Source organism: Megalops cyprinoides, chromosome 3 (genome assembly GCF_013368585.1).
Source record: "Megalops cyprinoides isolate fMegCyp1 chromosome 3, fMegCyp1.pri, whole genome shotgun sequence".
NCBI lineage: Eukaryota > Metazoa > Chordata > Actinopteri > Elopiformes > Megalopidae > Megalops > Megalops cyprinoides.
Window position 1 is genome coordinate 36,198,691 of NC_050585.1, and position 17,523 is coordinate 36,216,213.

At 42.6% G+C, this 17,523-nt stretch overlaps 2 protein-coding genes across 2 annotated transcripts; both read right to left on the reverse strand.

The window, feature by feature from the left end:
- Positions 1 to 476: 476 nt before the first annotated feature.
- smad9 (SMAD family member 9) lies at positions 477 to 8,986 on the reverse strand. The gene is made up of 7 exons (XM_036524857.1): positions 8,865 to 8,986; positions 6,524 to 7,183; positions 5,746 to 6,003; positions 4,170 to 4,280; positions 3,616 to 3,837; positions 2,438 to 2,694; positions 477 to 1,628 (listed from the first exon to the last, which is right to left on the reverse strand). The coding sequence occupies exons 2-7, from the start codon at positions 6,933 to 6,935 to the stop codon at positions 1,485 to 1,487; spliced, it is 1,404 nt and encodes a 467-aa protein (XP_036380750.1). The 5' UTR covers positions 6,936 to 7,183; positions 8,865 to 8,986; the 3' UTR covers positions 477 to 1,484.
- Positions 8,987 to 11,314: 2,328 nt separating this feature from the next.
- alg5 (ALG5 dolichyl-phosphate beta-glucosyltransferase) lies at positions 11,315 to 17,378 on the reverse strand. Its single transcript, XM_036525106.1, has 10 exons — positions 17,020 to 17,378; positions 16,462 to 16,633; positions 15,975 to 16,021; positions 15,466 to 15,534; positions 15,027 to 15,119; positions 14,409 to 14,522; positions 14,257 to 14,316; positions 13,676 to 13,827; positions 12,209 to 12,294; positions 11,315 to 11,729 (listed from the first exon to the last, which is right to left on the reverse strand). Exons 1-10 carry the CDS (start codon positions 17,083 to 17,085, stop codon positions 11,614 to 11,616), a joined length of 975 nt encoding a protein of 324 aa, XP_036380999.1. The 5' UTR covers positions 17,086 to 17,378; the 3' UTR covers positions 11,315 to 11,613.
- Positions 17,379 to 17,523: the final 145 nt, after the last annotated feature.

Here is a 17,523-nt window from a genome sequence, read left to right on the forward strand (position 1 = left end):
AAAGCGTATCAGCCATGAACTAGGATAAACCTGTTTCCTGAAAACTCCTCTGAAATATGCAATAAACAGAGTATTGCCTCACTTGCTCCTGTGTTGTACTCTGGACTGTTGGGCCCATCTCATCTGGTCAAATACCAGGTCACACATTGTCCTGCCATATGAACACATGGACAGCAAATCTTTTAATTCATTCCAAACTACTGTATCTGCCAGATGTATGAAAACACTTGTGAGACAGAAAACATCTGATTGTGACATTGGGAATGCTTTGTTCTCTAATGCTGTCTGAGGCTGTGCCTATTCTTAGAAATGGAGAAACTTGTGTTTTTGGCTACAAGCAAACGTTTAAACCATTTAAAAGACAAATGTATACTGGCTTAGTGCTGTGCTCTGCAATCTGTTTGTCGTGAATAATTATTGACCATCTGCATCCTCAGTACCCTCTTCCAGCCAAGTTGCTATTATTTAATGACCTGGAAACAATACATTTAGAGTGCCTGTAAGGACATACAGAACTTCTTTCTCTGCCGATAAGAAATATTACAAGTTCAATATATCAGTCTACTATAAGAGCTAAAACAAAAGTTTAGTGGGATATATTCATACTAGAAATAAAGGAAACCACACGCTACTTACAAATTAGGAAGGAAAAAGCAAAAAGACAACTGCTAGCCTGTAGTGCAGGTATTACCATTACAAAGTACAGTACAAGGAAATTGAACTAGTCATGGCTGTGTCGCAGAGCTTCCTCCATTAACCTGTTCTGAACACTGGTCTCCAGATTTTCCTGAGAGAGATGGCTATTGTCTTTTGCTTTTCACTGAGTCAGCAGATACAGCAGGCCCCATATCGAAGGCGCCGGCACAGTCCATAAAGATTTCCCCAGTGCAGTCAGGTTCCCCCTCTTTAAGTGCAACTGTCCATTTTACATGGCAGATGGAGAGAGGGCTGTGAGCAAGCACCTCCAGCATGGGGCCTTCTGTGGGCAAACTTTTGCTACACTATGCTGCAAAGTTTATGTTTCAGGTGAAATAAAAGGAGAGGCTTTAAAACACTGGAAAAGAGGCAAGGCTATATATTTTTATCCAAAAAAAAAACAAAACAAAACACACAAGCTGAAGACCATACTTGACTTTTTTTTTTAAATGACCGATTAATATGTACTGATCTAAACATTACAAACACTAGTTAACTAAATTAAATGAATGTACTTAATAAGACTTAATTAGTACCAACATGTTAATTCCCATTTTTAATAGTTTTGAGTGTCATGTCAAGGATTATACAGATCTACCTGCGAATGCTGTAAAATAAAAAAGAAAACACTTCCACTTACAACTTAGCTGCACAACAACAGATTGAAATGTACTTTGAGCATTTACAATTGATATCGAAGCAGCGGGACCTGTGAACCCCATTCTTTTTAGTGTCCGGTGATTCCCTGCCCCGCCCTTCTGTTCCCTGTGTCAGTTACTTGTCAGCTGTTAGGACACGGAGGAGATGGGGTTGTGTGGAGACCCCATCTGGGTCAGGACTTTGTCCAGCCACTGAAGAGGACCGTGCAGGTGGATCTCGATCCAGCAGGGAGTGCTAGTGACGTCCTGGCGATGATACTCCGCACCCCAGCCCTAGGAGGTGACACAGACACACAGATACACACTGATCAGACCCATCTGCTCCTGCCCTGATAAAACAAAAAAAGGACAAATTAAAGTGACATTTGAAGGGGTAGAAAACAAATCCTTAAATTATCAAGGGAAGTTTCCAGTTACTCTCTTTCATACTCGTAAAACCAAACCATATCTCTTGGCAGACTGAGTGTGCTGAGGTTTTTAGGGGGCTGCCACACTAAGGACAGGGAGCTGGGAGCTCAGCATTCATTTACATGTAGTAATTTATGCTGAGAGACTTATCAAGCAATGGTATAGAATTGTATATAAGAAGGTCACACAAATACGTACATTACACAAGGAAAACATCAGAACACATTTGAACAAATGTCAATACTTGGACTGGACTGGCAGCTGGAATGTGGTCGTTGTTTCAAAGGCCTGTGTCGAACACGCAGTAAGTGGAGAGTGACAGACTTATTAAATCACCACCGCGTGCCTTGGCACTCCTTCCGCATGAGGCACAAGTCCAGGACCAGAATAACAGCATATTCATTTCCCACAGCAACACACAGTAAAACTTTCTATTTGGGCCTCCTTAAAACGTGACACTCTGGTTGACACCGACGTTTTTGCTCCACACTGCACTATAGACCTACATATGACTGTCACAGCTCTACCATGACCCTGTTAAGTGGGTTTATGGCCATTCAAAATTACTTGCAGACAACTATTCCACCATAATGACCGTGGCAAACCTCATCCTGCCCCGCCCCCCCCACCACCCTCATTGCCTGGACCAGGCTGGCCTCTGCTCCTCTCGTTACCTTTACAAAGCTCATGCGTATGGTACACATCTTGGTCAGCTCGTAGACCACCTCGAAGCCATGGTTTACGGACTGGGAAAGCAGCTGGGCGAACAGCTGGTTGTTGAAGATCTTGAGGCTGCAGCCACTGGGGATCTTGCAGACGGTGGTAGCGTGGAAGCCGTGCTGGTAGTTGCAGTTGCGGCTCTGGACGAAGATGCTGCTGTCACTCAGGCACTCTGCGTACACCTCTCCACCCACGTAGTAAAGGTGCACACCTGTAAGAGAGGTGGGGCATGGGAAGGAACTTGTTAATACTAGTGTGTGCGGAGGAGGGGCTTCTGCTGCTATCCCATAATATAAAACTATATTGAACAAAACCTTGTAATTTAAATTGGAATTCTGTATATGTTAGTTTGGTAAGCACCATGTCTCCCTCACTGCTTTTCTTGTCTGAACATGACTGACTCAAAAAAACCACAAGGTTTTTCCCAATTTTCAATCTCCACTTCCAAATGAATGTATTATTTCAATGTGTCTTCCGCAGATTTATTGCTAAAGCCACAAGTAACAGCACACAGTGGTCATTTTTTCCATGGCGGAAACAGTACAACAAACCAGGGGATGTGTTTGATTTTTATTTACAAAAGCAACTTTTGTTTGAATCACGAGCCAAATAGGGACCTTAGTGGTATCTGCACTTATAAACTCACCCTGTCTGGCTTATTTCAATGTTGCTGCCTTTGTTCTGCTGAGGCCCAGGAAGAAACTAAACAGAGCCATTTCTCACAAGCCTTGGGAAGTGTCAATTACTCTGCCACAGCATGTATCCTTGATGATGATGTATTTCTCCCCCAAAGCTGCTGTGACATTGCCAAGCTATGTGAAAAACCTGATTTTTTTCTCAAACTTTTTCACCTTGCTGACTGAGCTACATGGAAGCCCCAGTTTTTTGAATGTATGAATCTATTTGATGTAATGGTGATAGAGAAAAAAGACTTCCCATCGGATACCCTTCGAGGTGTGAAAGACAGTGCTGGTGCGTGTTTTTTTTTTAACTTAGTGACTAATATTTTATTTAGCATGCATTCTGGTGAGGAGACAATTTTGTGAAAACAAAGCTTCTTCTGTTTTTCTCTGCTAGTGTCAGACTGACGGCCAGTGTCTGCCATTAGAATGGAGAGAGACAGAGTGTGCACCTTTGCCAATGTGCCTGCGCGTGTGCTCAATTGTCGAGTTGCGGTTGACGTTGGACAACAGGCCGAGGCAGAAGCGGTTCTTGTTGTTGGAGGGGTCGGTGAAGCCATCAACGAGAATGCTGCGGGAGGAAGCATGGAAGGTCTCCCCCACCCTGTTGTTGAGCTCGTAGTATGCCACCGAGCACCAATACTCCGGCTCCTCATAGCACACAGGCCGTAGGTCTGTAGGACACCACAAGGCAGAGGTTACCTGATTGCTACCCAGGGCAGAAAGCGCACTAAGCCCAAAAGAAGTACTGGGCCACAAGAAAACAGATTCATTTTTAGATCATCTGTGATGGGCTTTTAAACAGTGCCAATACTGGGTGTTATGTACGGTTTTATCATAACACTGATTATGGCACAGTGCTACACAGTAACTGGTTACACAGACGCACAGAGTTCAAGAGGGAGCATGCAAGATCCCTAAAGTCTGTCACTATATGTTGCCCTGCGGAGCTGTTGAAAGGTTACAGCTGGTAATGAGGAGCAGGCTGTAGATGCTGGCACCTCACCTCTGTGGGGGGCGGAGAAGATGAGCTTGTGGGGGTTAGAAGAGTCCCCTGGCTTCACGTCCTCGGCGGCGGCTGTTTCCGTCATGCTGTATGGAGGGGGCGGGGTCTCAGCTGCCGGGAGACAATAGGTCTCTATGAACTGCGCTTTTCACATGACACAAACATGACTCCCATCAGGGCACCGCCCCCGCCGCTGGGTCCCCAGTTAACCCTGTTATCTTTCTTATTTTTTCTTAACAACCAAGGTCTTTGGGCACTTGAGGAGAAAAAATGCACAATGACCCAAAAGAAATGTCTCTGTCTGGTCAGTGCAATTACGCCGTTCCCATGGGACATGAAGAGCTGTGAAGCAGAAGTGCACAAGAGTGCAGAGGTCAGTTTTGCACTGAATTTATTGCTGCCTCTGAAGGAGTGTTTCTAGTGACCCACATTAGTAGTAGGTCAGCAGTTTCTGAGGTGAGTCCAAGTTGTTTCCACAGCAAAATGATGGTGGCTTCCGAAAGTGTACTGGCGTAGAGCCCAGGCAATTCAGAAGTAGGTGTGTTTATATTATGTTGTCAAATGACTTCAGTGTCAGTTATTTGGCTGCTGGTGCTCAAGACACAGCTCATTATACTAGATATTGGATACCAAGACTATTATTTTTCTGTTACCTGTGTAAATATAGCAAGCAAGGCCAACACTCCTTGGATGAATATGCTGATAGTTCTTATTAAATTAGTTAAGCAGTCGGTTGAAGATAAATCCAGTGGATTAATGAAAAATTAGTGAACTATCTGTAGGACATGGAGATTTCACAGGATGGCAATTCAATGGCAGGAAATAATAAAAAAACTGAACAGGGACTACAAATAGGCTGAAGATGCTGATGGACAAAGTGAAAATAACTGCATGACCTGCACGTTGTACAAATTAATGGACACCAGATTGAGCTGTAGCTCAGCATTCAGTACAGCACAGACACTAGAGAGCAGTGCACCGCTGAGCAGGGAGACTTCAAAAACAATAAGTGTACCAGGCAACAGCACACAGTCACCCCGTTCATCCTTGTTTATGCTTCCGGGGATGACTCGTCGCTATAGGGCACAGTCTTCACTCATCATCGAAGGCTCACTTGAAACAGAGTCATGCATTTACACCCTCTGGGGCATGCCTGATCTGCATACAATCAGCACCAATTGCTGCTCTCTTTTTGTTTTGTTCTAGCCATATCAGATTAACAAAACCACAAGCACCAGCATTTCTTACTCTGTCTACGGCTGGTGATCTTCCCGGATGAGCAGAACCCCAATACGTCAAAATACTAACTGCTCTGACATTACCAGCTTAGCATATGCCCTTATGAAGAGTAACTTCATAAGTATGCTGCATACTTCTATCATCACACATCAATAGGCTTACATGCGGGGACATTTACTTAAGCAATTTGACTAAATTACCTTGCTCAGGGGTAGGATGGCAATTCCCTACCAGAGAAACAAACCTGCAACCTTTGGACTACAAGGCCCTACCCTATATCATAACACCACATGCCTGTGGCTACCTGGCTCATTACATCCTACCTCCAACCAAGTACCTGTCATCTGGTAGGGGCTCCCTGGTTCAGCCGCACTGCTGGGGGAGTTGGGGTAGCTGACAGTGCTGGGAGACTGGGTGAAAGAGCCGGTAGGTGAGGAGGAGAAGGAGTTGCAGGGCAATGGTGGGAAGGAGTCGGGAAAGGTGGCGTTCTGGGGCATGAGGGGCTCGTTGTGTAGGGAAGCATTTCGGAACTTCGCCAGCAGGCTGTGCTGGGGGTTGAACTCACTGTGACGTGGGACCAGCACAGGGGGCAGGACTGAAAACGAAACAGACACAGCTGGTTAAAACCTGGGCTCCTGAAAAACTGACCTCCTAACAGAACTGATGTATCCTCCAGCTAAAGACCAAGCTGCGATCAACACTTTAATCCCTAGATACATACAGCCTAAAACATGTCACAGATCCAATGTATTGATTCTTGCGTTGAGGCAAATGCAGTTAGCCATATTCCTTAGTGTATGAAATTTGAAACTCTGACTTTGCTGTTTGGGTTTTGAAGGGCACCTCTCAGTCTTTGAGACCTGAATATTTTCTGGTGAAGGCTGCAGGATGGTTGAATAAAAATAATGCACTGTAGCCAATGACTTTCCCACTGTTTTTCCCCATGAGTCATACTGCCTTATTGATGAGTAATGGATTTTTTTTTAGTCATCATTTTGATGACTGAAATTAATTTGCATTGCTGTTACTCAACTCCAGCTGGCAGGACATAACCTTTCAGGCCTTTTGGCACATAATAATGAGCACACAACCAAAAATAAGCAAGTAGTTTGCACCTGGCGTTTCCACCCGACGGTAGTGGTAGGGGTTGATGCAGATGTCCTTCTGCTTGGAGCCGAAGGGAAACTCGCAGCAGTCCAGGGCCTTGAGCTCGTGGTGGGACTGCAGGTCAGGCCAGCGCCACACGCGGCAGTAGATGACGTGGGGCAGGCCCTTGCGGTGTGACACCTGGAGGCGCCCGTCCAGCGACCGGGGGATGGTCACGCACTTGCTGGGCTGCCCCGGGCAGCTCAGCGCCCGCTCCAGCTCCTCCATGGCCCCTTTCTTCTTCTTCAGTTTCTTCACCAGGGAGTCCACGGCCTTCTCTGCCCATTTCTCCTCCTCGTCCCCCTGCTTCCACCCCAGTAGCCTCTTCACAGCTGGGCTGGTGAAGGAGAAGAGGGAGGTGATGGAGGTGGTGGAGTGCATCGGGGCAGACAGGGCGGGGAGATGACAAGGCGGGGGTGGGGAGCGGTGACTCAGTGCAAATAGGAGCTGGATTTGCAGGGCTGTGCTGCTACGCAGAAGAGCGGATGCTTCAGTGGAAATCTGGAAGCACGCCACTACAAAGCAAATACACTCTGTCACTGTGGTATCTGGTGCTGCAGGAACCTGAGCCTCTGGACCGGGGAATGATTTTCTTAAGCAGCCAGATGTCCAGATAAGGTTTCTATCATCTGTTGAGATAAACAGGAGATGGTTTTGAGAGTCAGATTCCAAAGGATAACTCAAGTACAACCCACCAAAGGTTAAACAGACATACAACTTGAATTAACTTAATTAAGGGGCAACCTGTTTGGAGCCCTTGACACAAATAACTGCACATGCAAATATGACCAACTCCAAATTCTGAAAATCATGTTGTCACTAGGACTATGTAGGAATTATTGGGGTGGATGGGAAGTCCTTAACCCGTCGAGAGCTTGGCTAGTGGTCTTTATTCCATGTGCCGTGTCATCATTGTATTTCCAAGACTCTTGTTGGTTTCATCAGATGGAATACTCAACGTTGTGTGGCATGAATATCATGGCACTGCTGGATTACCACAATTAGTTATGGTCTGGTAGGATTTAGCAATAAAATGACCCCCCCTGCTGCCTCAACACATTGTATTATGGAGGAAAACTGGCCGAGCCTCCGTTAACTACACCACAGCTGACATAAGACAGACTGCTGGTCTTCCTCCTCGCAGACAGAGATCAACATTCCGCCATCATACGTTCTAAAACTGTCAACATCAATGTCAGGAGGCTAACAGCCTCTTATAAAAAAGACACCACTGGTTATTGCCTGCCGCTTCAAATTAGACGTCCACAGGATTTGATAACTTGGGGTTCCTCTCATTTCACTGTTGTGATTTCTGCTACCCAAAATGTGCACTGCATGCTGTTTGGCCCATAATTCCCTCGAAAATGGCAACGACCATACAAAACTACTGGATATGTGAAGCACGCAGACCTCGACTGTAATTTTGGCACGTGGGTTAAGTCCTGTGACTCCAGGGCCGCTCTTCAGAGGCTCAGGAAACGAAAAGCAAAACTGCTGTTGCGTTAACTTACCGTAAAACTGCAGCTAAAATAATTCTATTCTCGCTAAAAATAGAGAGGGCCTGAAATAAATGACTGGTAGCTATGGAGTGTTTTGAAAAGGATAGATTTTGTCCCACAAATAGCAAGTCATAACTACAAAGCCCTCCTTTCTTGGCACCAAATGAAAACAGGCGTTCACTTCAATGCGGCATCAATACTTTTGTTCGTTCTCATTTTGTCTTTTATGAGACTGGCGTCACTCAGTCTACCGAGTCAGATAGGCTTAATCACCTAATGCTTTATTATCGGACACCCCCAGCAAAATAAACAGACACGTTTCCTTTCGCTAACCCGAGCGCATACTTTTTTTGTTTAACAGTATTGAGGTCCTAACCCCTGCGGCATAGAACACCTTAGGTAATGATCCTGTCACACTCTGCGTGGTGCTTCCCTTCCAAAAAATGCACTTCATTCAAACCCACATTATATTTATTAAGAAATTTTTACCAACCAAAAACACTGTTTGCCACCTTACATCCGAATGGAATAGTAGATCATTTAAGAAAATTAACCTATATTGACCAATTATAACACCACATTAGGAAAGTCATTTAAAATAAGGAGATGGAAAAGGAAGAGCAATTGCTACGCTGAGATGATATTTTCACCCGGTCAGATTCCCACAAATACATAACTGGTTGAAAAACAATTAAAGTGAACACAATTAAAAATAGATGAAATGGCAATCAACCTGTGTTTCACCATAAATATGCAGCAAGTGATGGAGAAATTGTTCAGAGCATGTACCCTTCACGTTCTTATTTCTTACCTTTGTTTGGACCAGCAGACACTTCTGTTGTAGTTGTGGGTATCCCTCTGCTGTTTGTGCTGTGGAGGTGTGGAGCGTATGTTTGCAAGGAGCCGGAGCAACAGCACAACCCCGGCGTCAGTCAGGCTGGAGCCTCAGCGCCTTCGTGCGGAATCCATCCGCTGCGCTGGAACTTTCCCAGGATCACAGACGCGGTGTGCTCATCCAAAAGAGGACGAGACACGAGTCTCAACTAATTAATATTATCTGCTTCGGACACGGGGAGCGCAGATTCTCCTTTATTTCATATCGCTGAAAACACATATCGACTTATTTCTAAGACACAGGGGGAAATAAGGGACAATACAAGCGCACCTGTTTTGTGGAATGTTTACAACAATAGGAAATGGCTCAATACATTATTATATAAACGGTGATTTTCCTGTGTCCTCAGACATGATTCAACAAAATTACGAGAAAAAGCATTATAACATTACATGCTTATACGGACAAAGGGGTCCGAAATTACTTAAGAAATTGCAATCTAATGCTTGTGGCGTTAAGACAACTATATTTCAACTTTCACTTAAAGTTTTTCTATTGTGTAACTTATTTTGAGTACTTATTTTAAGTACATAGTTTTTCAGTTTCAAACATCTGACAGATTGAGTTTGTGTATTGTTCGAAGGTTATTTATGAATAATGCGATGCGAAACGGGGCGTAATGGATACCTTTCTTGTCTAAGTCGCTTGATTGGAATGTCCATGGACATTGTGGGGTTGCGCAACATACCTACAGATTAATTAAATTTATACTAGATTTTGATTTACGAATTCTATTAGAATTTGCAATGTTTGGTGATTGAAGAATTTATTGTTTGCACCGAGATGTTTATACACGAAACACTTGAGATGGTTAGTTAATGAGAAAAGCAAGATATGTCCTGACTTCATTTCGACAGATTGTCTGAATGTCAGATGCTCAGTTACAGTACCTGCTCCTTTCCTCAAGTTGACAAAAAAATTCCTCGCGAACTAAAATGCGACTTCACGCCAACAGCGTTTCTACAGTTGCGGCAGGGTAATTCCCTCGACGCTGAAGCTGCACCAATTATTGGAAGTACGCCAGCAAGAAAATCGATTTGGGTATTTGTGAGGTTCTTTTCATTGCGGATGGATACATTTTGATCGCGAGTGCAGTGCCTAGTCCAGTTAATGACGCAAGCCTGGCTGGCGACAGAAAGTCTAGGAGTTTGACATTTTCACAGTTTACAGCAACTGCAAAGGAACGTAACAATGCTTTCAATATTGAGTACGTCCATTTCAGAACTCGTATCAAATCACACTATATGCCGAGATGAAGACGCTCCACTGCTGTGTTTTTGGAAGTATTAGGAAACGCTGGGGTGCTGAAATGCCTACGTTTAGCAAGGTGTGCGATCGCCTGCACTTCGGATGTAAGGGAGTGGATTACTGTCTGTGTTGATCTGAACATTTACTATTGTGACTGTCACCAAACTTTGATTCAGAACAACGACTGTTGGCTTTTCATATCAAAAGCCTTTATGCATACTGTACCCACTAAGGAGTTTCCAAGACAGAAAGAAAAGCAGAGCGTGTATGAGAGGGAGCGAGTTAGAGAGAATGACTTCCTGGCGGGGAGACAGACAGGAGAGGAGGACAAACAGGATGTACTCCCTAGGGTATTCAGCAACCCACAAAAACATCCACATTATTAGGTTTGGAGTCTCTGGCAGACCTCAAAATTGCAGAAGAAACAGTCAATTACAATGGGACTTCACATATTCAAGCCACATAATTTCTCTTAAACCGTTTTATTTTTAAACTGGGGCCCTGTCATTATTACCCCTGATATGCAAAAAATTCTAATAAACAAGGCAGTTTGTTTACCATTAAACTTCACAGTTGTATAGAATTTGCTTGTTGTATTTTAGGGGGAAAAAAATCCCTCAAAAATTCCACTTCAGGTCTGAATTAGAGGAAGCGGAAAAGTTATTTGCTGAGACATTACCTGGAGTAATCGCATACAGATCAGTTTGATTGCACATTATAGGCGTTACTTAATAATTGTGGTTAGCAAGTAGTGTTGTAGTCCAGCACATATTGGATTAGGTAGGCACAAAGCAACAATCATTGCAAAGGGCTGATTTCAAACATAACGTATTCAAACACTAGACAGGTATTTTCCATAAATTTTGCTGTAAAATTGTGAATTAAACAGAGTGCAGGCTGGAAGCGACGCCTGGCCAAATGAGTTTTCAGCTATTTTATAAAAATTAAAATCTAAGAAATGGAATGGCTGATTCCAAAACTAGGCACAAGTACTGAACATAGTAAAGCAAAACAGTATGATGATGTGCCAACTAATCCATCACTTATGTTTTAATGAAACACAAACCATCCTTTACTCATTCATATATATTTTTTAATTCATTTCAAGTCATCCAGTGCTTCTTCAGTCAAACATCAGACACAGGTACACTGTCTAGATGAAATTACATAGTGAATGGCATTTACATTTCACCTGACCAAAACCATGATATAAAATAAAAACATGATCCCTTAGTAACAAAGCACTGTGATGTCTGCTTTCTATCTTTCTGTCTCTCCTCTTTGACACAGTAAAAAAGGTAACATAAAACACAGAATATACAGTATGTGATAATTGCATTATCAGTGTGTGTTACCATGGAGACATGCAAACCCTTCTCTCTCTGCAAATCTCCAGCTAAATTCATAGCTGTGCGTGCTAGTCTACTTTTCTTGAGGACTCCAGTTTCCAGGCACCGGTGATGTAACGAAGTCTGATGAAGATGAGATCCTTGCCCATCTGTAGCCAGCTCCAAAAAGGAACCAATTTGGAGCCTGGAAAACATGATCCAAAAATAAATAAATTAATAATATCAGGCGGTAAATGACCAACCAACCCTTCACCGAGACAGCAAAAATTTGAGGGAAATAAAAAAACAAAAACAAACAAAAAAAAAAAAAATCACAGTTGCAACACTTCTATGTAAATCCAGTCTAATTTGGATTGGTATCTTGGAGAGAGGTATGTATGACTTTTTGGAGCTTTAGTGTCATTTTTGCTTTGCCTTGCCTTACCTTGTTTGAGCCAAGCCTTTTTCATATAAGAATAAAATATGCCTCCTCAGGCTTGTATGTACAAAACATTACAACATAGGTCACAGCTATAATCCAACTCCCACACTGAGGGAAAATTAAGATTACCTTAAACCTACATATAAAATGTTCCTGACTGGCAAATGTAAACAATTGTTTTCATATGGAAGGTCATTCCTGGCAATTCTTCATGAAGGTAATCTTTTAAAGCAAAAACCCACCTTCAATCTCTGTCCAGTTGACAGCAACCTCTGCTATGGGTATTTTAAAGCACTGGGCAATATACAAGAGTTCCACATCAAATGCCCTGAAAAGAAGCAATAACATGAATTGACACACATAAGAACACTGGAGAGGATCTGACTGATAAATACAAGATAGACCATGACATGATGTCCTGGATACCCTGGGAATGAACCCAGTGTGGGTGCGATGGAGGAAATCTTTGCGGCATAACAATATTGAGACCTTTGGTTTCTCATTGTTTGAATTTCGAAGTGTAATGGTAAACTGCTTGCAGTGCCAAACTGGTTTATATTTCTCCCCTCAAAGACATTGTCCAGTGTGTGAGAGAAGCCTGGTCACTATGAAGAAAATGCCCATGGAAATCTAAGTCCCTGCTGCCCCGTGCACATGACAGTCTAAATTAAACCACCCTCTATCACCGCCTGCCAGGTATCTAATGTTGCAGCCATCTGTGAGAGGCTGTGGCAGAGGTAGCTGACCATCTCAGTCCATTTCCCAGTCTTTGGCATACTGAACAGCTACAGCATACTCACATGCAATGCTAAGAAATACTAGCATGATCTGACTTTGATGTAATCAGACTGTGCATAATACATATTCATTGAATAATGATCTTTTACATTTTTTTTCCTAGGAGGGAATCATGAGCCACTGGTCATGCTCTTAAATACAGCTGGCAGGGTTAACATTATGTTTGGACCTAGTTACCCCTATAGCCATGATACTGACAAAGCTTCCCCAAGCTTTTGACAGTAATGCCAAATTACTGGGATACTGAATGACTAAAACACATTAAGCTTATTAATCTTGATCCTTTAACAAACTATTTCAAGATTTGGAAAACTAACCGCAAAATCACAAGCAGCAGGTGAAACTGCCTAAGTGTCCTACTGTGATGGATTGCAGGATACTGGCAAGACAGGCAAGCAGGTCACTCTCTGTGAAGGAGCAGCTCTTCACCCCCAATTGACTAAATCTTAAATGCTAATTGTTAAATTGGTTATAATTGTTTAATTGTTTTGTTGTCTTGTTTGTCTGTTAACCAGTTAACTGGTCACACCTGTCCTAAGTAGGTTTGTTATATATAGGTGTGTCCTAATTAGGCTTGTTATATACAGGTGTGTGTCCACACAGAGGAGGTTCAGACTTTTGGAAGCCATTTTGTATGCTGTTGGCTGTAGACTGGTTCTCCTATGTTTGGGTGTGGTTTTTAAATGAAGTTTTACTTTATAAAGTTTTACTTTAGAAAGAAGTTTTACTCCTATTAATTTATGTGTAGAGCATTGGCCAGCTCTGTCACACTCTCCTAGACTGTGCTTGGGGGTGCCTTGTGTGAAGTAAGTACTTGGGACAGCATTCATCTGTCTCCATACATCATCTATGCTCAAGAACTTTGCCACTCATGATCAGGGGGGCTTTCCACGGGCCCTGCAGGCACGTACCAGCGCTCAACATGCAGGCAGGAGAAGGTCTTTAAGGCAGCCTCGCGGGTAAAGAGCTTGAATCCGCACTGAGTGTCTCTGATGCCTTTCACACAGAAGAACCACACCAGGAAGTGGAACCCGTACATCAGGAATGTACGAAACACTGACCGCTGGAGGAGGAGAGCCCAGGCAGAGATGAGCAAACAGGGACAATGGGTCAGACCTGGGGTTCACTTACAACTCGAGGGCAACTTGCCATGTTGGCTATGCATCCCTCTGAGCTATTAGTTGTCAATAAAAAAAAAAAAAAATTCTAAAAGCAGTTGCAAAGAAATGATGGCATCACAAATTCAGGAGAATTGTTTCCTCTAATGGAAATCCATACTCTACTATGGCTGAGCAGCCATTTGTTTTTCATTGGCAACATGTCAGACAGGCTGCAAGTTGAAAAGCAGTTATAAAGTGCTTCAGGCAATTTATTTATTGTATATTACGAAAAATCTATATAAACTTTGAATACTGAAACACTAGCATATACAGAAGGTTGTACAGGTGGATCTATGCACGGAGAAAGCATTATCAAAAAGCAGAGGGAATACCTGTGCAACAGATTCCTTCTCCAGGTGGGCTCGGGACCCACAGGAGATGGCCATATTCTCCTGCAAGACAAACACTTCATTAACCTATGCATACAGCCAACAACCACACAACAAAATCAAATTCATATTACAATCAAAATGCAATGCCCCACCGGCTTTGGGTTAATGTCTCTCAGGCCTGCCTCCACCTTCTCGATGTCTGCAAATTTCGTGGCACCATCAGCATCTGCCATGAGGACAAGCTTTCCCCGAGAGCTCAAAGTGCCCTGTCCAGACAACAAAAAAAAATCACTTCATTAGCATCCAACTACCTTCTCCTACCTTTAAACCTGCTTTGGTCTGTATGCAAACTACAGTGGAATCTTTAGGATCTTTACTTTCTTTAGGGAATGTCAAAAACAGCATATGGTGCTTCATATTTTAGATGTACTTTGCCATCTTACTATAGGCAAACTCCTGTAATCCCTGAACAAAATTCTCAGTATGTACAAATCCTTCATATCTAATTCTATTCCTATGTACTGAACACATACAGGAAGTTGTCAAGTCCTGTATTGAATGTTCATTATAGCTCCCCATAGGTCACTACAGCCAGAGGATTTTTTCCTGATACAAGCACCATAATTGAGGGAACAATACCTGCCAAACAAGAATTAATCTATTTTTAAGTCTATGTCAAGTTTACAATGTTCAGAATCACATAAGAGATTAGCACGTGTGAGGCCTGGCATTGACTGTACTGGGATCAGGGCCAGACCAAGTGCACTCACCATCCGCACAGCCCCGCCCTTGCCACGGTTCTTCACCAGTGTCAGTACCCTCACTTTGTCAGCTCCGTATCTCTTAGTGTAATTCAAGGCGACCTTAAGTTCCAGAAAGAAACCGCCATGAGGACAATTCCCCCGAACATCACTCATTACATTGCCAACAGATCTCCCAGTATATTACAATTTCTCTTCAGAGCATCTCTTGCCTCATTAGTAGATCCCCATCTTAATCATGGAAAGTCATCTACTGAAATGTATCCACATCTTATAAACGCAGCATAAATGAATTAACACATAAAAAAATGCACTGAATACTTTACCTTCTTTAGGCCTTTACAAAGTGCATGTAAATACTTTCAACATCAAACATTTAAGATTGCAATGGCTATTTTTTCAGCTTGACTTGAAATGAAATAAATGTATGAAAGCTTTGCTTTAGTACCTCTGTGGTTTTATCCTTACTTCCATCATCAACCACAATGACTTCGTAGGTAAAGGAAGGCTGCTGCTTCTACACAAAGCAAAACAAAAACAAAAGCAAAATTCCAATTCACTGCACCATGACATAAGGGACATGCTGCCACCTTGTTGTCACTTAATGTAATGAATCATCAGTGACCACTTTGAGGTTTAAGAGCTACACATACCACACTGTAACAAACCAATTAACTTCTGTTCAAAATATGAAAAAAATGGCTTCTACAATTTATCAACATAGATATTTCATGTATGAATCCACATAAAGGTATACTCTGATCACTTGAATTAAAGAAACAGTTTGCCCTTGTTTTTGGTGCCGTTGGGTCATTGACTTTTATGTAATGACTTGGTTTTTGTTTCCTGGACTATGTTTCCTTGTCCTTGAGATCAGAATTTTCAAATGGCACTCATAATTGTTATATCTGTGGGAGCCAATCACGAAAAGGTCTCATCCTAAAGTGGCTGATTTACCTGTCTTCTCTCCAAATACTCCATAGTCTCTTCCATCATCACAGGCACTAAAATGACACAGAGACAGGCCAGACTCAATCATTTGGTTCTTTCACAGTGTACAGACAAGTACACACCACTGATCTCCAAAAGAGCTACAACTGTGTAGAATTGTGGTTACATGACTGGAGCATTTATGTTACACTTCATCTCTGCTTTTCTTGCAAATGTAACAGAATCAAAAGACTATATGTATGTACATATGAGTAACAGCTGTGTTAACGCAATAATAACATTGGTCCTGAAGGTGCTAGGCAGCAATGTGAGGTGCTAGTTAAAACCCGTCTGACCCAATTATAGGGGGTTAAACTCATAAAAACACATCCGAAGAGAAACACAGCTACTTGTATGAGGAGAATAATAAAACAAACACGCAACATGTTTCCACAAACATTTCCACAAAGACCCATCACTAAATGGACTTAGTGACTGTGTAAAGATTACTCACACCTGAGCTCTTCATTGTAGGATGGCACCACCACGGAAATCTCCCGGGAGTGGGGGTCCTGGAGACTTGGAAAAGCCTCCTTCTCACCATCCTCGGTTAAGAAATATTTCTCCTTTTCATGGCGTCTCACATCAACCATACCAGAAGCACTAAAATGTGCAATTAGGAAAATCTGAAAGAAAAAAAAATCGTAAAAGGAAAAAAATCTGTGACGTACTTTGTAATATGACAACACAAGACAACACGCTACAATAATAATAACACCAATTACAATCATAAGACTACCTCCGGTTATTATACAATTATTAACGTTACCACTCAAATCTCCCCTTGCACCGCCATATCCTAGTTACATTTTACTAAAGCCCGGTTAGCTCGTAACTAACAAGCCACCAGAACATCCTGTAGCTAGTTATTTAGCTAACAGTTAGCTAGGCTAGTAACAACCACACAAAACAAATCGAAATACCTCAGGTGTACGAGCTAGCCGACTTGACAAGCTATCTGGATAGCCTCCACTTCTTAGCTAAGTAGAACATTAAAGCAGAACATACTTACCACAAGTAAACCAACGATGGCCAAAGCAGCGAGGCACTGAATCAATTCACATAAACCACAATCCATTCTCCATTCCCAGAACAGGACACCAAATCTACAGAGTCAGTAACCAGATATAGCTAGCTAGCCCGAGAACTGTCTTAAGTGCTATATAGTCAGATAGCTAACAAGTTAGAGGGGTGCACCGGATTACACATTCACACAACATAAACGGGGGAAAAAAGCGGGATTCAAGGGTCTACTAAGTGAAATATCTGGATACATCAAATCGTTACAAATGTCATGTTTTCTTCAACAATCGCTGATGTGTACTTCCATTGAACTTTACTTCCACTCACAGTGGAACACCTACGCGGAAGTCTTTCCTTGCTTAGAGAAAGAACACATCACCACAATGCTTACAAGAGGGTAATCCGACATGGCAGTGATGCAGATAAAGATTGCGGCCACTGCTGGCTAGGAGTAGGAGGACAAATCATATATAGAAAACGGCAACGACCTGAA